Below are 25,221 nucleotides of genomic sequence, written 5' to 3'. Positions count from 1 at the left end.
AAATATGAAACTATTCCAATGCTTGGTTATTATAGTTTTCAGAGAATCCTGTCCTGAGATTTATTTCCATTATTACTGTTCTTTAGAGTTTGTATCTGTGAGAGACCTCCCCTTATTTTCTGTGTGTCTACTTGACTATTCCAGGACTCACCCAGGAAGGCCTTTTCAGGGTGAATGGCAATATGAAGGTGGTAGAACAACTTCGACTGAAGTTTGAGAGCGGTGTGCCTGTGGAACTTGGGAAAGATGGCGACATCTGCTCAGCAGCCAGTCTGTTAAAGCTCTTCCTGCGGGAACTGCCAGAGAGCGTGATCACCTCAGCCTTGCACCCTCGGTTCCTTCAGCTCTTCCAGGGTTAGTGCAGTAAACCCTCTTATGAATTAAGCAATTCCATTTTTCATTTAAAACTAAACTTTTCAATATTTTCATTTTAAATATTCAAACTGGAAATATTAAAATGAGCTTTGAAATATTTGTGATCTCTCCACAACCACCATCTTGCTATTTCGCTCTAGGCCTTCGTCTTCTAACTCTAAAATAATACTAAACTGATTATGAATACCATTATTAAGTGGAATTTCTAAGACCATTGGTATATAAATGCTTTAATACACCATATTGAGAAGCCCGTATGCTTTTGGGCCGAAGAATTTCTTTTCTGACTAATGACTGCCATAGGAATGAGAATAAGATATTAAATTCTATGTAGGTTAGTGGTCTTTGAAACTGAAAGGTCACTAATGTGCTTTCTTTTTCTCATAAACAAAATTGAGTCCTAAAATAATTTCTGAAAATTAGTCTAAAATAATTGTTACAAGAACTAGTTGAAGATTTAAAAATTGTGTGCTTAATACAAAAAAATTTAGTAATCAAATATTTAATATTACTAAGAATCTTTATTAATATTAGTATCTTAATATGTAGATATCGATATTAATGTTAATATTAATAATACTAATATTTGTGAATACTTGTGATTTTTAAAAGCTTTTATCACATTTCCTAAAATAGCTTTTATTTGATATGGAGAATGTACTGATTTATTAATTTGTTAATAGTAAATTATACTAATATTTGTAATAATTTGGGTTCTCTTTGTTAATTATTTTCTCATTCATGACGTGTTTCCTTGGTGGCCAGAAAATTGATATGCATCATAAAAAGCAGTGTCATTCTAAAAGCAAGACTGGTTATATAGCAGTCTCTGGGGTGTGTAATTATGTACTAATAACAAATTTTGAATGGGGCAGAGAAAATAATTTTTAGTTTTATTAGTATTCTCTCATTTCTTGACAGCGTCTGGTGCTAGATCTGAAATGTTTCATAAAGAAGGTATTAATGGAATGCCTACTAGTTATGTAAACTGCTAAGTAGAGGGACTAAGGTGTCAGACTGCATAGCCTCTGCAAACTAAACTTCTCTCTTTACTAATCTGGGTAGAAAATAAAGAGTTACTGTACTTCTGCTGGCTGATCCTGTGTGCGGTACTCTTACCATGGAGGGTATATGTTGCGACTGATCATTCCAAAGCCAAGGTGCCAAGGCTCTTCACAGACTCAGTAAAAAAGCAGTTCCAACTTTCTCATCTCCCCTTTTCCACTATACATCAATATATAATAAAATTGTTTTGATATAATGTCCTTAACAAAGACTACCCTGCTTTCATATTTCAGTCCTCATAATAACAGATTAGTTCTCCTGATATTCTGTCACAACTCAAGCCTAGATTTCTTTTTTTTTTTAAATGTTGTTATGGGCCTTCAAATTATATTCTGTAAAAATAGCAAGCTACCTCATAAATGAATATACTTAAATTTTTCATATCAGGCTCCTATCTTCCATGCTTAATAGGATGGAATTCTGAAGGCTCAACAAACTATTTTCCAGACACTTAACCAAAACAGCCAGTGAGGGAGTTGTGGGTGCCTCCTGGAGCGTCCCTGCTGTTGTTGACCAGTCTTTGGTTTTGTAGATCAACATGGGCCCTCTCTGTGGAAGAGCACCGTGTAGATTTTCATTTTTATAACAAATTATCAGCTTTAGAGTTATCTGGTATCTGAATTTCTGAGATTATTTTTATTTTAGTTCACAGACCAATAAATCTGGATACGTACCAGATATTTATCAAAAAACTATCTAAAGTTGATTTCTGTTAAGAATGTTTTGCTTCTGTCAAAGGCCTGGTGTAGACAATTCATATTTAAGAGATCATTTTTTTCCTGTGGTCATCTTTTCCTGTTTTCATGTTAAACTTATCTCTGCAACAACTTGTCTTCTATAACTGAAGTTTTTAGTATAATTATCTCAACTTGACTATATTCCATGCCTGTGATCCTTTATCTTGTATTGGTGGGCCAGTAATATATGTTTTTTTCTTTTAATTGTGTCAGGTGTGTTATGGGAATAGATATGAATTGCAAGCAATGAAAACATTTCAGGACAGGACTAAATTAATTTTGGATTAATTAGAAATCCCTTTATGTGAATGTTCTCTATCAAAAAAAATCTTCTACAATATAGTAAATACAAATATTCCTTGAGTATGGAAGGGGCATCCTGGCAGAGAGCGTTTTACAGGCTGTTGTGAATGGAAACAAATAAACAAGGAAGGAAGCTCTGAGGCAAAGTTGAATTAGCACCAGGGAGAGCTCCATGCAGGTTCTGTGATTTGACAAGCCCCGAAGGCAACTATTTTTCTTTTGTCATCAGTAATTCAAACCTTTTCTGTCTGTGCTTAGGTTGGGGTCTTTACATTTTAAAATGCTTCAGACTGTCATCTCTGATCTTTTGCCCTGAAAGGAAGAGGCAGTGTTCAGCTTTCTAGGATCCTCCTGTGTCTGACCAATGCTCCTTCTCTACCTTCAGGTGAATTTGGGACTTAGCCTAGAGCAGTGGTTCTCAACTTTCCTAATGCTGCGACCCTTTAACACAGTTTCTCATGTTGTGATGACCTCCAACCATAACTAAAGCATAGTGATTAATCACAAAAACAATATGTAATTATATATGTGTTTTCTGATGGTCTTAAGCGACCCCTGTGAAAGAGTCATTCGACCCCCAAAGGGGTCATGACCCACAGGTTGAGAACCGCTGGCCTAGAGGCTCAGATGATATTATCTGGGTAGGATGTGAGGTACTCTCTGTGGGGGCTTTGTAAATTGTTTATCTCAGAGATCCAGCTGTTTTTATTAAAGAAGAGAGATCCTGATGTGGCACCTAGACAATTGGTCAGTTAATACAAATAATGGAAATGAAGAGGGAAAGTTATTATGGGGCCATATGACTAAAATGCACTTAGCAGAGGGGGATTAAGGCTGAAGATGTGAATTTCATCATCTATCTAGGCTCATCAGTCTTCATACTTAGCATTCTCAGCACCACTTATGTTTGGGCAATATTGTGGCTGGAAAGAGATGACAACAGCTAATTTTACATACCTTTCATCGTGATTTAAGTTCCTATTCTGTGCCAAGATTTTGCCTAGATGCTTTATGTATGTACAGCTACTCCTACAAATACAGTTACGTTTGAACAACACAGAGATTAGAGGCCTCAACTCCCATGCATAGTCAAAAACCCACGTATAGGTTTTGACTCCCTAAAACGTAATGACTAATAGCCTCTTGTTGCATAAACAGGCAATTAACACATATACTGTACTTATATGTATTATATACTGTATTCTTACAATAAGTTAGTTATATAAAAGAAAATGTTATTTAAAAATTATAAGGAAAATACATTTGCGGTATTTACTGAAAAAGAATCTGTATATACGTGGACCTGCGCAGTTCAAACTCATGTTGTTCAGGCATCAACTGCATTTCATGAATAAGGAAAGTGAAGCTCAGTGAGAGTAAGTTACTTACCATACAGCAAGCTAGGAGCCACCTCACTCCAAAGCCCACACTTTCCCCATCATATTTTGTGTATTAGTCACCTTGGCCTGCCAGAACAGAATGACACCAGCTGGTGGGGCAGGGGGGCTGGAAGGCTAAGTTCGAAGTACTGACCAGGTTGATGAGACCTCGCTCCTTGACTTGCAGATGGTACCTTCTCACTGTGTCCTCACATGGCCTCTTATCTGGTGCGCTCTCATGCTGTCTCTTTCCCTTCTGGAGTCCTACCCTTAGGACCTCATGGAAACCTTAATTGCTTCCTTAGAGGTCCTGTCTCCAAATATAGTCACATTGAAGGCTGGTAGGGCTTCAACCTGCGAATTTTTTAGGAACAAAATGCAGTACCTAACAATGTGCTTTTAATAATGTGTCACCATTTGATAAGTGTGATTAATTAATGAAAAAGTCTACAGTGTATGCTATTTAGGTGGTCTCTGGGATATAAATCATTACAGAATTGATATGTTTTTTGTCTTGGAAGACTTTAATGGCTACCATAGCTAAGAATAAAAAATGATTCTAAAATCTGTGGGAAAATTTTACTGGAGCACATTTTCTTTATTTGTGTAGATAACTTTTTGTATGTTTCTAGTTTATATTTTAACATTGATTCTCTGAAAATTTATTACTTATAGTGAGAATGCTCACTGTTTAGATTAATATCTAGCAGATATTCTATTTACATACTTTAAAACCTAGCAAATATTTTATTTATATAATCTCTTTTGATCCCAGCACCAGCTCTAATAAGATACAGGCAGGATAATCTTCATTTTGAAAAAGGAATTATGACATGTGACCTAGAACATAGACTTCAGGCCTATTCTGACTAGTTTCAAATCTCAGTTTACCAATTGCCAGCTGCCTCAGTAAGGGCAAGTTATTTAATCTTTTTGTGATCTAGTGTACAAGCTATTGTTGCTATATAACAATTACTCCAAAATGCAGTGACTTTAGCTACAATAAACATTGAATTTCACAGTTTCTGTGGGTTAGGCAAGTGGTCCTAGTCATCAGGGTCTGTCAGGAGGTTGCTGTGAGGAGCTGGCAAGGGCTGCAGTTGTCTGAAGGCTTCACAGGGGCTGGAAGAACTTCTTGCCCGGTGGCTGACTCACAGGACTGGCTCCTTAGTGCTGGCTCTGGTGAGAGGCCTGAGGCCCTTCCTGTGCAGGCCTCTACAGATGGCAGTTTGATGGCTTCCCCCAAAGTGAGCCTTTCAAGAGATGGAACCATCCTTTTAATGACCTAGCCCCAGAAGTCAAATAGCATGGATTGGACCCCTTTCTGTTCATTAGAAGCCAGTCTTAATTAATCTGGCCTGTATCCAATGGGAGGGGAATTAGGCTCCATCATTTGAAGGGAGAAGGTTCAGGTTTTGTGGATGTTTTCAAACCACCACACTTGGTTTCCCTAACTGTTCACGGAGATCATAGTACAGTGGTACCTTTGTTCTTGTAGTTAACTCATTCCGGAACTTGTAACGAGTGCTGAAACTGACAAGTACTGAATGAATTTTTCCTATAGGAAATAATGTAGTTAGAAATAATTCATGAAATTTCCTCAGGACTTTCACATTTTACTGGGCTAATATTAAGTAATGAGGTTGTTTTGTAATGGAGAACCTTAAAGCTAAACAGACATGGATACAAAAAGCAATTAATTACATAAAATAAAATACAATTTAACTTCACTTTACATGTACTGAGAGGAGTTCCTGGCATAATGGGATGGTGGCGAGGTAGAGGAGGAGGAGGTGAGGGGTTAATTGTTGGAAGAGAGGCAATTTCAGGTGATTTCTCAGGGGTTACTTCTGTTTTCTGTCTCTTGGCTTCACTGAACACTGTTGGAGACTCAGAGTTAGAGAGTTTCACTAAAAACCTATCCAGAGAAACTTGTTTCCGTCTTCAAAATGTTTCTAAATGGGGTTATTATCTGTTCACTAAACAGGTCCACATTTCAGCTTGCTAGAACTTTGGGTGATACTTTTCCACAGTTTTGAACTTCAGCCCGTTTACCACACATTTTGTTTATCATTGCAGTAGACGCTTCCTCCCTTCCCTTCTCCTCACCTGAAGAAATTCCCTCAGCACTATCTGTTGCTGCGTCTTTTGAAGTTCTTGCAGCTCCTCAGTGCTGAGCTCTGCTCTGTGCTCCTCCACTAACGTTCCGAAATCTTCATCATTGACCTCCAGGCCCATGGACTTGCCCAGAGACACAATCTGCTCCGCTATTGGGCTTCCAGGATCATTCTGAAAGCCTTCAGATCCCTTGGAGTTACAGCTTCTGGCCACAGTTGCTTCCAGGCAGAGTTCATGGTCTTGTAAGAGACTTCACACCAGGCCTCATCTATGAGAGTCACACAGTGGTGATATTAAAATGCTCCTTCCAGAACTCTCTGAGTATCAACTGTGTATCGAGATTACTTCAAAAACACTTCTAGAAAAGGACCTTCACATAGAGCTTTTTGAAGTTGGAAATGACCTGCTGGTCCATGGTCTGGAGCGGAGGAGGTGTGTTAGGGGCCAAGAACTTCAGGGTTATGAAACTGAACTCCAGGAAGGCGTCCTCCAAGCCTGGAGGGTGAGCAGGAGCACTGACCATAGTTAACAAAGCCCTCAGAGGCAGTTCATTTTCCTGCAAATATTTTTTCACACTGGGGCCAGAAACTTCATTCATCTACTCTATAAAGAACTGCCTCATCAACCATGCTTTAGTATTGGCCCTCCACATCACACTTAACTTGCTTTTTTATCACATCCTCTCTCTTGAAAACTTGCAGGTCTTCACTGTGATACACTAGTACAGGCTTAAGTTTTAAATCCCTGCTAGCGTTCCCACACAACAGAGGAGTTAGCCTGTGCTTCATTGGCTTGTGTCCTGGCAGTGCCTTCTCCTCTTGAGTGATGTAGGCTCTGTTACGCATTTTCTTCCAGAACAATCATTGGGGGACAAAACCCTCAGCCTCTACATACTCCCTAAACTTGGTGACACAGCTTTCAGCAGCTCCTCTGTAGGCACCGGCTGCCTCTCCATGCCTCACCACACTAGGAATGTCAGTTCTCTTTTAAAATTTATCAAACCATCTATGACTGGCTTTAAACACTTCAGTGCTTGTACCACTTATTCCAGGCTTGTCATTAAATAAATCGTGCAGTTGCCTAGCTTTCTCACAAATTATTGTCTCAGAAATGCTGTCACCTGCTAACTGTTTTTCATTAATCCAGATGTAATTTTTCAACTTCTTCCAATGTCTGTGAATGTTGCTTACTCACAGAGTTTGCACCTTTAGCAACACTTGCTGCTTTATTCACTTCCTTATTTCTCCCTATTGTTGAGACCATCTTTCTCTGCATTTGGAACATAAGAGCGGTATCAGTCACACCTGCACCACTCTCATACTTAGCTAGGATCTCTTTTTTTCCTTTTGATCGTGGTTCTTAATAACTGCCTTTTAGGCTTAGTATCACTCTTAACCTTTTTGTGGACTAAGATTAACATTTAAAATGCACAAATATGTGGGGGTTCCGCACTGTTCGCAAGCTACCATGAGACTGACAAGTCGATGTCTGTTCCACCGTGAAAGGGTATCGTGTGGTGAGCAAGTGACGAGTGATGAAGCATTTTCTCTTGGCGTTGTGACTCATACAAGTTCTAGCAAGTGCGACGAGTCCTGAGCGGACACTGAGTGCTGAAACATTGTTTTCTTAAAAAAGGGATGGTACAGGGTTTGACAGGTTCTGAAGCCGACAAATACCGAGGTATGACTGTAGTATTTACTTCTTGGCTTATTATGGATATTGAGTTTATCCATATAAAGCACCTTAAATAGTCAGTTATATAATAAATATAATAAATAATTAATGGTAAGCCTGTGGTTCTCAACTATAGGAGCCGTAAGAATTACCTGGGAAGCTTTGAAAAATCCCAGGGATGAAGTCACACCTGAGGACAATTCAGTCATCATCTCTAGAGATGAGACACAAAGTTCCACAATTTAAATGCAATCTTCCCTGGCTAGTATTAATTGGTTGGTTGGAGTGTCATCCCATACACTGAAGGGTTGTGGGTTGGATCCCTCAATGAGGGGCGTATGCAGGAAGCAGCCAATCAATGTTTGTTTCTCACATCGATATTCCTTTCCCTCTCTCTCCTCCCACTTCGTCGATCCCTCCCTCCCACCCCTTCCCTTCTTCCCTTCCTGAAAAAGTGTTCTCAGGTGAGAATTTTTAAAAATCAAAATTAAATGGAATCTTCCTTCCCCATGATCATGCCCTATTTATCCTAAGCCCTGGCTCCCATCCCTTGTTTTCTTGGTTGTAAGAAGACAAGTCATTTAATGCGATTCCCTCAACTTTTTACTTAGAAGCTTAATATTGGTCTCTACCCATTCCGTCTCCTAACTCTCCTGTCTCTAAAAAACAAAAAACTGAGATACAGAAGAATGTGTTCTTACTTGCCTGATGATTAGAAAGGAGGACGGGAAAGGAAAAGAAATGGGTTTTTAATTTGGAATTAAGAGGAAGATTTCAAAATTCCTTCCCAAATTAATTGAAAATACTTGAATGTTTGATTGTTGGTTGAGACGGTAAATCACACCTTCCACAGATTCATTTGGGACTATTTTTGGATTGGCTACCCATTAGTTATTTTTATTTTATGTATTATATATAATTTTAATGACAGGTTAAACCTGCAAATATATATTGCACTTTATATATAGCAGAGGACTCTTTCTGTTAATATGAGGTCAGTGATTAAAAAACAGCTTTTCAACTATTGAGATGAAGCCATTAGGTTTGGTATTTTATTGCTCACATAGAAAATTAGGGTATTGTCCTGCCAAAAGCAAGCTTAGTTTTATTAAGGAAATGGAACATGTGCACAGAGAGCTGGAATATACAGAATAAAGTGGGGTTCAGAGAGAGGAATCATTTCTAAGTGAGATGGTCAGAAGAGTTTTATGGAAGAGGATGGTGGTACTTTAGCTGGGCTTTGGACAACTAGCAGCATTCCCCATGGGTGTGTGCACTAGAAAGAGAGGATTACACCGACAGCAGTGTTTGGAAAACAGAGACACATGATGGCAGCAGTGAGTATGGTGTGAGTGTTGGAAGGGTGTAAATATAATTGGATTTGATAATCATTCTGTAACATGACTGATCAAACACTGAAGTGGCACATTCCTAAGTAATTTTATTGCCCTCAATAAAATTCATGATCCTCATTGCCTTGGACTTATTTTTCTTTATTTAAAGAAACATTTTTATCAAAGTAATACATGAATATGTTTTCTTTAATCAAATAAAATTGAAGTATTTATAAAAGAAATCCTTATGTACCCTTTAGCAACCTTCAGTTCTTTCCCAGAGGAAATCAATTTTCACTTGTTTTCTTTTGGTATTTACTTCCATTTGATGATATACCTATAATGTTATATTTTGATTTCTCACTTTTAGATATTATCTCATTGTCAGAGCAGCCTTGCTCTTAGAAATCACCCGGAGACTACAGTGGGAGCAGGCAGCCGGTTTATGAGGGAAAGAGGGGAAGTGGGTGGAGGGGAGAGGCAACTTCCAGACCAACTCAAGGGCACATAGGAGCAAGGGAACAGGGAACTGGGATCCCCGGTCCTCCGTGTGGGTCTGTAGGAGTCCCACCTGGACTTCTGCAGGCACACTTTTTAAACTTGCCAACCACACATTTCAGCGAGGGTGAGTTTGTCGTATTAGCATATTCAGCAGATCATTTGCATCTCATTGTTGTCGTTCTTACCAGGTTGGTTAACATACCTTTTGCTGTCCCAACAAGGTTGATTAACATATCCTGTTGTCTGACCAGGTTTGCATCCTGGCTACCTCTATGTTCTGACATTCATCACTTCTGCTTATGAAATATGTGGAATTAGCTCTGTTACATTGTCACTCCAAACAGTTTCTTCCAATATTGTTATATCACAATTTTAGTTGATTTCATAACTAATGTCTGACTTGCTTTGACTGTGTAAGAGTATGTGTATGAGGCAGATTGCCCAGCATCAATATTTGTCTCATGTTTCCACTCAGAGTTTTCTGTAAACTTGTCTGTAGTTTTTTTCAAAGTTCTCTGACAAATCCACTGTTAACTTTTTCTCCCCCAAATTTTCTATTTTATCAAGTCTTTATTTCTGGGGAGATTCCTCTTTAGCCCTCTTTCTTCTGCTCCTACTTGAGGTGGTTGTAGAGATCACACTGAGCTTCCCTTACCAGTCTAACCGATCTTACTGTTCCCTGAGTCTCTTCCTCCATTGTGTTGGGGTCTTATAAGTTCCTTTAATCTGGAAAATACTGTCTTTTGATCTTGGAAATGTTCCTGTATTACCTTTTTTTCTTTCTTTTTTAAAAAATGATTTTATTTATTTTCAGAGAGAGGGGAAGGGAGGGAGAAGGAGAGAGAGAGGAACATCAATGTGTGTGGTTGCCTCTTGTGTGCCCCCAACTCAGGATCTGGTCCACAATCCAGGCATGTGCCCTGACTGGAAATCAAACCTGAGACCCTTTGGTTTGCAGGCTGGTGCTCATCCACTGAGCTACACCATCCAGGGCTCACCTTTCTTATATTATTCCTTTAGAGATCTTATCAGTGTCTTAATTTCTATGAAATTTAATTAACTTTATTTTTCAATCTTGTTTATCTTTAAAATTTTTATTTTTAATATCCATGCTCTGTTTTTTTCCAAAGCAGTTTATTTTTTATATCATTCTTTTCTTTTTATCTTTTGGGGGTGGTTGTTTTCTTTTCCCTATGTTATTTCTCTTTGTGGAATTTCTTCTTGTTTTTCTTCACTCAAACATATGATCGTACTTGGCTGTTGTAATTTAAGAATAGCATATTGTATATGAGACCAGTAAGCTTGCCTGCTTGTTACCTTACTTTAGGAGGAATAGAAAGTAGGGATCAATAGAGGGAAGGCTAGCTTGTTTCATTTGGGAACCCAAAATGTCAGTATGTGGACATAGTTTTCTCTTCAACCATTGAGTTCCTTGAGAGCAGAGAAGTGGGAAATGTGCTCATGGGCTCATTATTTCTTAGCAGATTTTCACTTTTTCAACTGGTTCCTCACTCCAGCCAGGGCTTCCTCGGGTATCCGGGAATCCATTGATACCTGTAGACTAAGCCTCAGCACTCCTGCCTGATAACACCCTTGCCTGGATGTGTGGGATGGCGGCAAGCTCCCTGGAGACTGATGGGCTTTGGAACAGTCTGTTTTGTCACTTACATTCATTTCCAAACATCTTTGAAATCTCATCTACTTCTGTTCTCTCTGCTGCCCTTTTTTTTTTTTTTTTTAAACTCTGGATTGCTTATGCTTTTTAAACATTATTTTACCATCATTAGAGTCGAGTCTTGGGAAGAACATGTGATCCTTCCTTCTTTAAATGAACATATAATAGCTATGCAAACAATATGTGAGAATAAAGTGCCTGTGTATTTTAGCTTATGAGCATTTGATAATGTAGATAGCAACTGTTTTTCTTAAGAAAAGCACCTTAATAAAAGGACTATTTTAATCAGTACAATGCCTAATTATAAAGAAATCTGATTTAATAAGCTGACTTATGTTTGAGTCTTGAGTTCTGTTTTTCTTCATTATGCGAGAATTCACTAGGAAAGTTTGAGTCAAGCTTGTCTTTTATCTATACTATATATCATAATGACACTTGCATTGCATGAGATCAGCTAAGTGGTTTCTACATTGCACATGTTGGCTAGTTAACAATTCTAGTTCAGTCATCACTCCTTGGGTAGCTTGAGCTCCATGGGAAGTATATGGCATATTTTCTTCCCTAGGTTAATTCTTTCTTACTGAGAAGTTCTTTTTCTTTTAAAATTATTCAACCTTCACAAATTTTGGTGTCTGTGAAAAACAGAATCATTATATTAAACTCTAAGTTTAAGCCCTTTTCATTTTTAGTATGTGCCTTTTAGGCTTCCTATAAGCAATGCCAAGTTTATGAACTATTCTTTTCCTCTGGATAAAGACCTAAATGTAGAATAGAATTAAAGGGTTGCCATCTGCATATCTGTCCAAGGTGCCATGCAGATTGTGAAACCTGCACTGGAATGAGTTGGAAATGTGGTGCCAGGAAACCCAGGTATCCACACCAACTCCATAAATTTTGATGACATTTTAGTTGGTTCTGCTTCCATCAGATCCATGTGACAGGAAAAGCTTTATTGGTGTTTATAATACTCTATGATCTCTCAAGATTGTAGCTCCTGATAAGTAGATAATCTTTTGTTTACTTAGTACATATATAAATCTTTATTCTCCTTATAACTGCCTTTGATGCTGTGAGATAGTATTGAGTAGTAACTGGGATTATGCAAATCTGAAGGAGAATCCCTAAGCAAAATTATTCTGAATTAGAACCACTGGTCTTAAAGTGTGTGTCTGTGCATGTAAATTCGTTGAAGTCTTTCATCTGCTGTCTTCTTTTCAGTTCTCTATTCTTGATAGCTTATACCTTAAAAAAATTAATTTTGTTGTCTTTTTAGTGAGATATTAGGAGGAAAAGTAGATAAACTTATCTTTAACTGTAAATTCTCCTCTGACTTTTTTTCCCCTGTACTTGATTTCAAAGCCAACGGAATTTCCTTATAACAGCTTTATTGAGATATAATTTATACACCGTAAAACTGACCCTTTTAAAGTGTATAATTCCATGGTTTTTAGTGTATTCACAGAGTGCAATACACTGGTTTTAGGATGAATATCTTTATAACTTCAGGAACTAACTGAAAGCCTGTTAGACACTCCCCATTCCTTCCTCCTCCTCCCTTCCCCCCCTGTACTTCCCCTAGCCCTAAGCAAACACTAATCTTCTACCTATATAGATTTGCCTTTTATGGATATTTCCTATGAATGGAATCACACAACATGTGATCTTTTGTGACTGGCTTCTTTTACTTAGTATAAGTTAACAAAGTTCGTTCATGTTGGAACATATATCAGGACTTCCTTCCTTTATGGCTGGTTAATATTTCATTGTATGACTGTACCACACTTTATCCATTCATTCATTGATAGAATTTGGGTTATTTTCACCTTTTGGTTATTATGAATAATGCTGTTATGAACACATATTTAGAAGTTCCTATATGGACATAACCTTTTGACTATGAATAATGCTGGGCTGTTAAATTCTTATATGGATATATGCTTTAATTTCTCTTGGGTATCTACCTAGGAATGGATTTGCTGGGTTAAATGGTGACTTTATGTCCCCCCCCCCCCACCTTTTTTTTTAATCACTGTGTGGTTGCCTCTCACTTGTGCCCCAACTGGGGACCTGTTGTGCAACCTAGTCATGTGCCCTGACTGGGAATCAAACCAGCGACACTTGGCTCGCAGGCCAATGCTCAATCTACTGAGCCACAGCAGCTAGGGCTGTGTTTCACATTTTAAGGAATAATTTTCCAAAATAATTGGACTATTTTATATTCCCATCAGCAATGAATGAAAGTTCTAATTTCTCAACATTCCTTGCCAACATCTGTTATTGCCTGTGTTTTTTTTATTTTGGTCATTCTCTTAATATAGGCAATAGATATTTGTAATAACAGGAGGCTTATGGGCTTGAAGAGCTAAAAGGGAGAGGATACCAAGCCCCTTCAAGGCCAAGAGATAATGTCTATTAGGGTTTTTTTGGAATGAATTGTTGTGAACTAAGTGAAATCCTCAGTAAATCCTGCATTTTTCACTAATGCTTTTATGTGATAAGTATTTTATTTGGATTTAGCTGGAAAAGAGAGAACAACCAACAAATGATTATTTTAAAAATTATCCAACTTGTATTAATAGAAGGTCAACTTACATAAAATAAATATTGAAAATTTGCTTTAGGAGTATCAATTTGAAGGGATGTCAAATGATTAGCTTTCTAGTCACCCATAAATATGTCCTCATTCCATTAATCTGTGTTGTAAATACCTACTTTTGCTGAACTCATGGGCACAATCAACTTCTACATTGAGCCCATAAACAAATTTGAAGATGTAACAGAGAAGGAAGAGACACCCAAAACAGACTTAAATAATTCTGGGCTTAACTCTAGGCTTTATGGTCTAGGACACCAGATCTTACAGCTTGGGCAGTAGTGTCAGCTGAGTCCTGTGGCAGGGGCGGGGTGGTATAGTAGTAATATGATTTCCATTTTAACTACTTACTTACTGTAACTACACACTTAATATTCTCTTCCCACTTAATATAGCACTAGATTCATGGGGAAAGCCAAGTTTTATTTCTCTGGGATATTTCCATATTCAAGATTCGTATTTTATATTAGAGGTTCCCTTTTCTATGTGCTACGGTTGTTTTTCCATTCTCCTGTGAACTGACGTCCAATTAGAACAGGTTTTTCAGTTGTTAAATGCTTGTCTAACAACCAGCCTAGATATGATCTTTCAGCTTGGAAATTTAGATAGACTATTTTATGTTTTTTATATTTTTATTTATACTGCCTGTTTCCACTGATGAGCATTCAGCATTCAGTAAATGCCCAGAGAACAAATTAGCTGACCTACTATTTAAGTATCATCAGGAGTTAGTTTTTTTTTGTTTTTTTGTTCTTGTTCTGCCTACAGGCCTTTGCCTGCATGTTACTTTGAGCAATTATTTACCACGTGGCTCAACATGCAGGTTCATTCTGAGAGCAGGAGTTCAGTGTAGATACTGGCTGATTTGGCAATAAACACACCTAAGCATTTTGCAGAATCTAATCAGAATGATAAGATTTGTAGTTTCATTAATAGTGTCTAAGAATAGACTGTAATTAATTTTTATTAGTCACTTCATAATTTTGCCCTTTGAGAAATTTGTGTGAGGTCTTTGAGAAAGAACTTTGTCATGGGCAAGGGCTGCAATACAGCTAATAAAAATACAGCCCCTTCTTCTACATGGAAAAATACCAGTCCCATTAATTATAAGATGTAATTATGTACCTAAGCTTCTCATCATTCTAAAGAAGTAATTCTACTTCTGGACAATGAAATGCAGAAGTAAAATCCAGTCTAACCCATTGTAGCTGGCATTTTATGATTATTTTTTTTATTCTTCTGTGAATGCATATTTAGAAAGAAATATAATTCGGGTTTTTTATTCTCATGTATTTTATAAAACATGCTGTGCCCAGACATTCTTGTAGGCTTTTATTAAAATGTTGTTCCCCACATACACCCCAGGACTTAAGAAGTTGTAATGAATTAGGACTCCTACCCTCTACTACTTATTAGTTTTACGTATTTGTTGATTCAGGAATCAATGTATGAGACAGATTTCTATGTGCTCTGTAATAATCACAATAACAACAGCTAATTTTGTTAGAGTGCATTGATCAAATCATGCGTTCTGAGGTCAGACTGCCAGGATTTGAACTGCAGTTCAGCTGCATCATAGTTGTGTGAATTTGGACAACTTAATTCATCTCTCTGTTTCAGTCTAGTCATCTCTAACTGGGATGTGTTAAGAGTCCTGTTTCTGCTTTGACAGGTTACCACAAACGTAGTGGCTGAAAACAGCATAAAGTTATTATCTCACTATTATTCTGTGCGAGGTGTGGAGGCTCAGCTGGTTTCTCTACTCCAGGTCTCATAAGACTGGAATCAAGGTGTATGTCCGCCTGAGTTCTTATCCCACCAGACTCACTCAGGTCGTTAGCAGTTTTCAGTCCCATGTGCTTGTAGGGCTGAGGTCCCTGTTTTCTTGATGGCTACTTCTCATTTTCTAGAGGCTGTCCACATTCTTCAGCTTGTGACCTTTCTTCATCTCCAAGATCAGCAACAGCTCGTTGTTCTAACAGATTAGCAAGTTTTCATAAATCATTTGTGAGGCTTAATGAGGAAATAAAGAGCTACTTCAATAAATCTGGCGCCATGAGGTTAAATATTTTGCTTCTTTTAATGACTGAACTTCTCCTGGCTCTGAGATATATCATGGTAGAGATTAGCATTTCATCAGTTGTTTTGTTTTTCTCCTTGAGGGTAAGTTTGTGAGTACAGTATAACTTCATGGCCATTGAAAAGCCAAAGCACATGACAAGCACTAGGATAAGTGTCCAGGTTAGAGTTAGGTGCCTTCACGTGATGTAGGTCCAGCATTACTGATTATGATCATAATCTTTCTTAATGAGAGCAAATACTTGTCACATGGTTTCATGTTTGTTACTTACTCTGGCACAAAAGTTTTTATGGTACAATCTTCCTTAAGTGCTGAGTAATTTTTCTTTGTACGCTGTGTATATACAGTGCTAGTTGAATGTTTGTGACTTTGCTTGAGAAATGGGTCAAATCTAGCCAAGAATGAATGACATCTTTCAAGAAAACTTGAATAATTTTAAGTGGCGCTTTTCCCTAATGGAGAAAGTTAGTTCTTGTCCTAGGAAAAGGTTGATGTTAAGGAATGTGATGACTATTTCAATTATTAACCATTATTCCATCTGCAAAATATCCTTAAACCTTTCAGAGTCATGAATTAAAACATTCTAATTTTTATTCCAATTTATAGAAATAGCTTCAAAATACAAATAGTTAAAATTTTAAACCAGCTGCAGAGGTCCATTTTACTTCCATTTCCAAGGCCCTTCTGTGGAATTTCATTGCCGAGTATCCTTACCACCCTACCACCAAATAACCCTTTTCTTATCATTTAAATAACTATAATCCAATTCGTCCTTAACACTTTGAACCAGCTAGTTCTTTGTATAGACTAAATTATTCCACATTTAAGATGTAGTCCAGATATAAATGTCTCTTTATTCCTATGCTAGTTTGTTTTACTGTGTCTTAAAGGGTGTCTTAAGTGTGTATCAATATATTAAAACTATTTCTTAATTTTTATATGCAAGGAAGGCATTGAAGGAATTTAAAAGATATTTAAAACTTAACCTCTAACTCTTGAGCTTACATTTGCCAGTTTGTGGATATTTTTATTTTAACTTTAACTGCTTACACACATCAGATACATTCTCAGGAAGGCCTTCCTGACAATTACTACCCTCTCCCAGTCCCCCCAGCCCTGGTACTTGTTTATTTTTTAATGTTTCACCCACTAAACTATGAGCTCTGTGAAGGAAAGAGTTTATTTGTTTTGTTTACTGCTGTATCACAAGTTCTTAGAATTATGCCTGGCATAGAATAAATCACTCAATAAGTATTTCATGAATGATTATTTAATGCATGTATTAATGCATGCATGAAACAATTCATATATGTAGAACAAACAAGATACATTTAAAGTATATTCAGAATCTGCCCATGTCTTACCATCTCACCACTATCAACCTGGTCCAGGGCCAACTGGCTTTTCTCTTCTGGACTGTCACAATAGTCCCCTAAACTAGTTTTCCTGCTTTCAGCTTGGCCTCTTAACGTGTAGATTCAGCACAGCGGCCAGACTGATTCTTTAAAGGCAGATCTCCCAACAGCTCAAAACCCCCACTCGGGAGAGTGAAAAAGGCCCATGGCTTAAAGTAAGACAGTGATGACCTGCCCTAGTCTTCCCCCATGCTGGCTCCCGATTCTACTTCCTGCTCCTTCCTCTCCTAATACCCCTTGATCCCAGCCTCAAGAACCCCTCTGGGGTCTAGCACTTGCTGTTTCCACTGCTGAGAATGCACTTCCCTCTTTCCTTCAGCTCCCTGCTAGGTTGTCACCATATTACAGAGGCCTTCCTTGACCCCCTGTGTTAAATGAAATAACATTCCCCACCCCTGTGTAACTCTGCTTTATTCCCCTTACCCTGCTTTGTGTTTCTTCATAGCACTTATGTTACTAATTGGTTGAATTGTCTGTCTCCCCTTGATGTGAATGTTTCATGAAAGCATGAAGTTTCTTTTGTTCACTGATGTATCTTTAGTGTTAAAGAATGTCAGACATAGAAAGCATGCGGTAAATATTACAGATAGTGTACAGTAAGTATACATTATAAATTAATGTGTACAAAAATAGAAACATTGCTAATTCTTTTTTATAATGTGAAAACTTGAGAGAGCCATCATAATTACCAATATAAATGCAAGAAAATGAATGAATAAGGCTGTGTTTGTTATATTTAGGCATTAGCAAATCAAAAGATAATGAAAGTAATAATAAAGTAATTATTATGAATTTTGTTTCTCTCAAGCATGAATAAACATCATCTTATTAGGCACATTTGCACCCAGATTCCCCAACTCAGTGCTATGCTGGGCATTCTTCTGCAAGCCTTCTCTAAGGAAGTTGAGCCATGATTATTCTCACATGTAGGAAGTCTTGCTGTAACATAGCTGCAGACTGGCAAAAATGGTGGTATTCACCACATATTTCTGAAAAGGCAGGCAAATTGCAGATTCTCAGTATCTTAGCACATAATTAATCAGTATGAAGATGTGAGGAGAAATGTCATGCTGATAAATTAAGGTCTTTATCGCACTGTCAATATATTTAAATAAGGATTCAGGAGGTAAATTATGACTATTTAAGGTTCAAATGTGGTATGCAGTTGTCAACACCACTGAAGCAGACAACCCTCAGCACACTCGCCCAGTGGGTGATTCAGTGAATCCATCTTCTGTCAGAGGAAGTGGAAGTGCTTTGGCATAGAATGAGATAAATACAAGGCATACTTACTTTTGCTTTTTGAAAACATGTTTAGTGATTCTTACATTCATACCACAAAGGATTTAATGTTATTTTGTTAATAAACTTGAGATTCTCTGAATAAGTCTATCTCCCCTTCCATTATTTGTCCATTTTATTTCCTGGAATGATTATTTATTGTATCTCAAAATTTGGAAGTAAATGTTAAAAGTGCTGCATTTTTTCAAAGATGTTATTGTCATAAATTCAAAACCATTTGAGAATTTATTTTATTTGACGTGGTATCTTCACACGCAGGGTTTGTGGTTTCATTTCAGAGACAGATGGCCAGGAGCCCAATTATCAAGGCTGTTGGAATGCTTTTACTTGTACAACTTACATGGTGGGAGTTAAACCACACTTTTATATATTTTTAATTTTATTTTTAACATATTTACAGATATTTGATCTTAACTTTTATTGTTCCTATTCTTTATTTTCGTATAGAGGTTAATTTGTTCTTTGAAAAGCAGTATGGCCTTGTTTGTAATCTGGTAGTTTCATACAATGACCCAGCAATTTCACTCTTTGATACATGTCCAAGATATACTGCTGCACACACACACCAGGAGACGTGTTCAAGAATGATGTTCTCAGCACTGTCCCCAGAAAAAAATCTGGAAACAACCCAAATACCCATCGACAGGGGAGTGGATAAGCTGTGATAAAGTCAGAATGGAATATTATACAATGAATGAATATTATAAGATAAACTATAGCCTCTTGTAACAACGTGAATGAAATAGCGATAAATTGCTTGCACTAATAACTTTTTACAAGTTTAAAACAATTCAAACATAAATATACAATCACAATGGAAGAAGGAGAATGGTAAGCAAAGTCAGGATGGTGTAGAAACACAATTTTAAACAGAGAAAACACACCCATGAAAACATCCAGACACACTTTGGATTAGTCACTGTAAAAAAAGAAAGACAAAATAAAATTAATCTTCTCTTCATAGTTATTTATCTTTATAATACATAGGTATGAGAAATGGGTAGTCTTTAATTAGTTTATAATCACCTTCAAACAATTATTTCCCTTTCTTATTGCTAGTCAGATAACTCTACTAGTCAAGATCATTGTACTGTGGTAAATAATGCCATCGAAAGCAACATACTACATGGATTACCAAAGTATTTGAATATGATTTATTTCATTTTTAAAAATACTTAATATTAAAAATGTCTAATATCAGGAAATTTATTTTACCCTAAAAAATGATATACTTTATTGGATCACATTGTTTGTGATCTGTAAGAAATAATAATTCTAATTATAATGTTCTCCAAAACAAGACCTGACTTGGGATGGTGAACTCACAATAGAGGGTACAGATGATGTGTTGTAGAACTGTGCACCTGAAACCTGTATACTTTCATTAACTAGTGTCATCCCAATAAAAAGCAAAAAAAATTTTAATTAAAATTTTAAATGTTTTGGAGAACATTCTGATAAACATTGAAATCTACACATTTTTGGCACTGCTATTTTTGGCAGCATCACTTTTTCTAACATTCATAAAGGGGAAATGGGCATATATTAAAAGGCATTTCATTAAAACCTCAGTGTGCTCATAAAACCAAATCAATGAAGGTAAAGTAAAAGGTGTTATTATTACTCACATAGCACTTAGTATGTGTCAACGATGCTTTTAAATACTTGACAACTGTAAATTCATTAAATCTCCGTCAGAACCTATGAGATACTTAATATTACCCTTTACAAATGAAACAAAATTTAGTAAAGTGTCTAAGATCACACAGGTATAGCAGTTGCACTGTATTCATGGGGGATATGTTTCCAGACCCCCAGTGGATGCCTGAAACTGCAGATAGTACCAAAACCTATGTATACAGTACTATGTTTTTCCTATACACACATACCTATGGTAAAGTTTAATTTATAAATTAGGCACAGTAAGGTATTAACAATAGCAATAACTAGTAATAAAATAGAATGATCATAACAATACGTGGTAACAAAAGTTTTGTGAATGTGGTTTCTCTCCAGTGATACTTATATTTTTCAGCCCAAACTTATTTCAGAATCTTTGTAATTACTCCTTCCTTGCAGTAAGTGGCTTGGTATCACTCGTTGCAGGGTATCCCCCGCTAAAGTCTCTGTGTAGGCTCAATGCTTTTTGGTACAACACGTTGTCATCTATTAGAACATGTTTTCTTTTGTCTGTGTCTTCTACCCACAAATTTAATGCCTTTTCCATCTTAACTAAGCACTTATTTTACACTGTGGCCATAACTTTTGCAGTTTGAGATGCAACAGGAAAACTAGCATTAATTTCTTTTTCTTTTTTCACAGTTTCAGGAATAAAAAATTTGTCCTTAACCATAAATCTTAGCAACCTCAACATAGGATTTTTCTGCTTTAAGTCAAGAACTTTCCTCTTTCCACTTAAAGGAAGCACTTCATTGCTTCTCTTGGGCATATCCAGATTGCCAGAAGCATTACTCTTGTGATTCAGGGCTGTTATTAAGTAAAATAAGGGTGACTTGAACACAGGCACTGTGATGTCCTGATGGTGGATCTGATAACAAGGGGCTACTAAGCGACTAACTAGTGGGGTGCATCTACAGCATGGAGGTGCTGGACAAAGGGGATAATTCATGTCCTGGGTGGGATGGAGCAGGATGGTATGAGATTTCATCACACTACTCAGAACAACATGCAATTTAAAACTTATGAATGGTTTATTTCTGGTATTTTCCATCTAATATTTTGAGTCTGCAGTTGACCTCTGGTTACTAAAACTGCAGAAAGGGAAAGGGTAGGTAAGGAGGGACTTCTGTAGCAGGTGGCAGAGAGCCAGGATCCTACCCCAGGAAGTGACTCCTGAAGCTGGTTCTTATCCTGTGCTCTGCAGCCACTCAGTGGCACTTTATGTGACTTTCTGTGTTTTCACTTCCTGCAGTGACATCATTTTATGCATATGTTTTGTAACACTGACTAATCATCTTCTGTTGCATCTCATTTGCCTCACTTTCCTGTTTTCTTACTCACTTGACTGGGTAAAGCTGCTGACCTATCTAAATTAAACCAGGACGTATTAATTTTGACTGGATGATTTTCAGTCCCTGAGACATCTAAGAGGTGGATTGTGATTCTTCCCATAACGCCTGTTCTCTGTTTAAATATTGATAAAACAAACAAATCTTTGACAGTTGAGGGGAAACTTTTCATATGCTTGCCTTGAATTTTAGAACATTGTTAGATATTTGAGCTGTATACAAGGTTATTAGGCTTTTGTATGAGTTGCATCTATCAAGTTCTAAACTCTGATGTGTTAGAGATTATAAAACTATCTAGAAATTACAGATTTCCTTCAGTTTTCTTTGTATACAGATTCCTGATGACTAAGTTTAGTGTCACTCATGGTGACTGGGGAAGGTCTCTTACATCAAATTTTATTCAAATATGAGGTTTTTGTTTCTAAAAAACTTAAAAGTCAAATGGAAGATTCCACTGTGGATAAAAACTCAACTGTTATGTTAATTTTGAGCAAGATAACAAAAAAGTTGGATCCAATGTATGCAGTTAATAAAGCTCATGATTTTCTGGATGTCTGAATAAGTTTGGAATTCTTTAATGTTAAAAAAGTTAAATGCTTAAGGAGCATAGAAAAGGCAAAAACACCTCTTTTTTGATGGCCTCTTTCAGTCTTTACGAATTTTTTTCTGAATGCAGTGTTAGATTTAAATATAGCTTTGTACTTTTGTTATTGTTTCTGTGAAATATGCCTGAGAACATTTTCACTTTTCTTTTCAGATGACAGAAATGAAGCTCAGGAGAGTAGCTTAAGAGACTTAATAAAAGAGCTTCCAGACACGAACTACTGCCTCCTCAAGTACCTATGCCAATTCTTGACAGAAGTAGCCAAACACCATGTGCAGAATCGCATGAATGTTCACAACCTTGCCACTGTATTTGGGCCCAATTGCTTTCAGTAAGTTGTGGCATTTTGCTTTTAATATTATCACATACTCCTTTTTAGCACTACCTGAAATTACTGGTATGTAGACATATATTTCCAACTGAAAAGTCAACCAATTTATGTTGAAGTTCCACACTATTGGGCATTTCAGCCTTGTTTCTTGTCTCAATTTTGAAGAAAGCAGATAATACCTTATTATGAAGTCATCATTTGTTATATTTCAAACAACCTTATTTAAATTTTTGGAAATAAGTTTCACTTTCACCAAAAGGGGCATTAAAGAAATCTAATCTGAAACTTTGATTAGCGGAAAGGGAAGGAATATGATGCAGTGCGTAATTTTTTTAATAGTGATAACATTCAAAACATTGCTAATGGATGAAAAATTGTAGGCAAAATATGTCAGTGACAGAAAAATGTAACCTCAGCTATATATATTTATTTTCTAGGAATAAACTAGACTAGAAATAAACCAGTTCTGTAGTGGGTGCTATATCACTAGCCACAAGAACTTCTGTAAGGCTCTATATTTTATTTTCCATGTTATTCCTTAAAGCTCTTTAATGTATAAAATGTGATCTTGCAATCCAGGGACTTTGCTTTTCACTCTCCTAATCAAACACATCCTTCTATAAGTTATAAGGAGAGAGAAAGGGAGAACACTCACACTTTAAAAACTCTCATAAATTCTCGGGAAGTTTTTTTTTTTTTTTTTTTTTTTTTAAATCGTGTATCTGCTTATCCACTTCATTAATCTACAGACCCATGCAGCTGCCCAGACTAGTAATTTTTACAGTCCTGAGAATGATTGTCTAACTATAAACTCTGGCTTAGATCATAGTGGCTGCAGGGTTCCGGGACATCTGCAGCCTTCTAGAGGGAGAAGCTCCACCTTAATAATGATCCCCTTTGTAACCTTAGACATTGAAATTTTAAATAATGGCATTTAATAGGATATGTTAGGATCTCATGAATAAATGTTTTAAACACAGGCTTCACTAATTTCTTGTTTAGGAGCTCTGTGGTAGTAAAAAGGCTCTATTTCTTTTTACTTCTCTCTGTAGAGTAAATTTTGTTTGGTGACTTACATGTAAGAAAGAAAAGTAAGTAGAAAACTACTCAGCAATTTTGAAACCCTAGATTCTAGAAGAGGTGAAAATGAATTTGTAAATAGAATGCTTATTTAATAGCACATACACACATACCTCATTGCTAACTTATTGGCTTGGGCTTGACCTAGGATTTCTGATAACCTGCTTCCATTAGTCAAAATATCAAATAAGTTATGAGTTTTTATTATAGAGACTGCTAATTATTATAGGTTAAACTTTTTTATTTTGGTAAAATATACGTAACAAAATTTACCATTTTAACCATTTTTAAGTGTATAATTCAATGGCATTAAGAACATTCCTATTGTTGTGATCTATTAATTTGTGTGTACTTCTAAACTTAAGGATAATAGAAGTCACTGCCAGGTCCTTTTCTCATTGAAATAGAGTATAATACTTATAACAGAGAGTGTGTATTGGGCACTTAACAAGTACTGTTTTGTCTCATTTATCTAATTGGTTCTAAAGAATCAGAGTGCTTATTTTGTCCTTGAAGTTCCTCTAGCTAGGTCAAGGAAAACTAGACACTTTAACTCTAGTGACCACAGTTAGACCATATATGTTATAAAGTTGGTCAGTGGGAAGATGCCATTCAAGGATAAATCTCACTATGAACCACTTAAAAGACAAAGAAAATACTTTTCTTAATAACTAAGATGAATACATTGTATAGTCACAGATGAAGAAGATTTATTTTTAAGAGATAAGGGAACATCCTCATAAAATAATAATTTTTGAAAGAATATAAAATTTTAGACACAAAATATTGTCTGAAATATATAATCATAAAAATGAAAAGAAATACACCAACAATATGATTGTTTGGTGTTGTGGATGTTGGGCTTCTTGGTAACTTAATTATGAGGTTTTCAACACGTACATCTAGTTATAGGTTTATAAGTTTAGATTATCATATAATATTATCATTGTAAAATATTCAAACAATATAGAGGTATGTAGAATAAAAATAAAGTATCCTCCATTAGTCCCTCCCATTCCCACCTCTCCTCCCTAGAGTTAAATTCAGTAACCAGCAGGTCTGTATCCTTCCAACTGTCTTTCTGAAGACAGCTATAAATCTATTTTTAAATATAAATTAGATTCTGGTCCATATGTTGTGAAGTTTGATTGTTTTTATGGTAGTACTTGAACTTTTAATATCAGTATATTCATACACCTCATTCTTTAAAAGTATTGAATAGTGTGAATCTGCCCCAGTTTAACTATACTACCTGTATTGATGACCTCTGAGGTTGTTTTCATTAAAAAAGAAAAATTAAAACAGAGTTGCAGTGTACAGTGCTAGGTGGGGGCTAGAAATATTGGGGAGAACACTTTGTAAAGTATATGATTGTCTAACCTCTATGCTGTACACCTGAAACCAATACAAAATAATATTAAAAGTAAAGCGCAATTAAAAAAAAAACCTTAAACACCAATTTAAAAAATGATTTAAGAAAAAAAGAAAACACTTGCAGTGAACATTTTGGATGAGACTTTCTATATACATATGCAACTATTCCTTTTTATAATAGATGTCCTAGAAGTGGAATTGCTCAGCTGAGGGGCTTACACATTTTATAATATATTATGGCAAAGTTAAAAT

At 36.4% G+C, this 25,221-nt stretch overlaps 1 protein-coding gene across 3 annotated transcripts in view; it reads left to right on the top strand.

Annotated features, from left to right (window-relative positions):
- The window catches only part of FAM13A (family with sequence similarity 13 member A), a 312,836-nt gene that overhangs the window by 39,995 nt on the left and 247,620 nt on the right, over nucleotides 1–25,221 (top strand). For all 3 annotated transcript variants that reach the window (XM_090266299.1, XM_090266298.1, XM_090266297.1), the window contains exons 3-4: nucleotides 145–354; nucleotides 22,338–22,515. In XM_090266299.1, the coding sequence (XP_090122425.1) occupies nucleotides 145–354; nucleotides 22,338–22,515 (388 nt within the window). The remainder of the gene's footprint in view (nucleotides 1–144; nucleotides 355–22,337; nucleotides 22,516–25,221) is intronic.

This window comes from Furipterus horrens, unplaced genomic scaffold (assembly GCF_987537825.1).
Source record: "Furipterus horrens unplaced genomic scaffold, mFurHor1.1.pri manual_scaffold_2, whole genome shotgun sequence".
Lineage (NCBI taxonomy): Eukaryota > Metazoa > Chordata > Mammalia > Chiroptera > Furipteridae > Furipterus > Furipterus horrens.
This window is presented reverse-complemented; position numbering and strand designations above follow the sequence as displayed.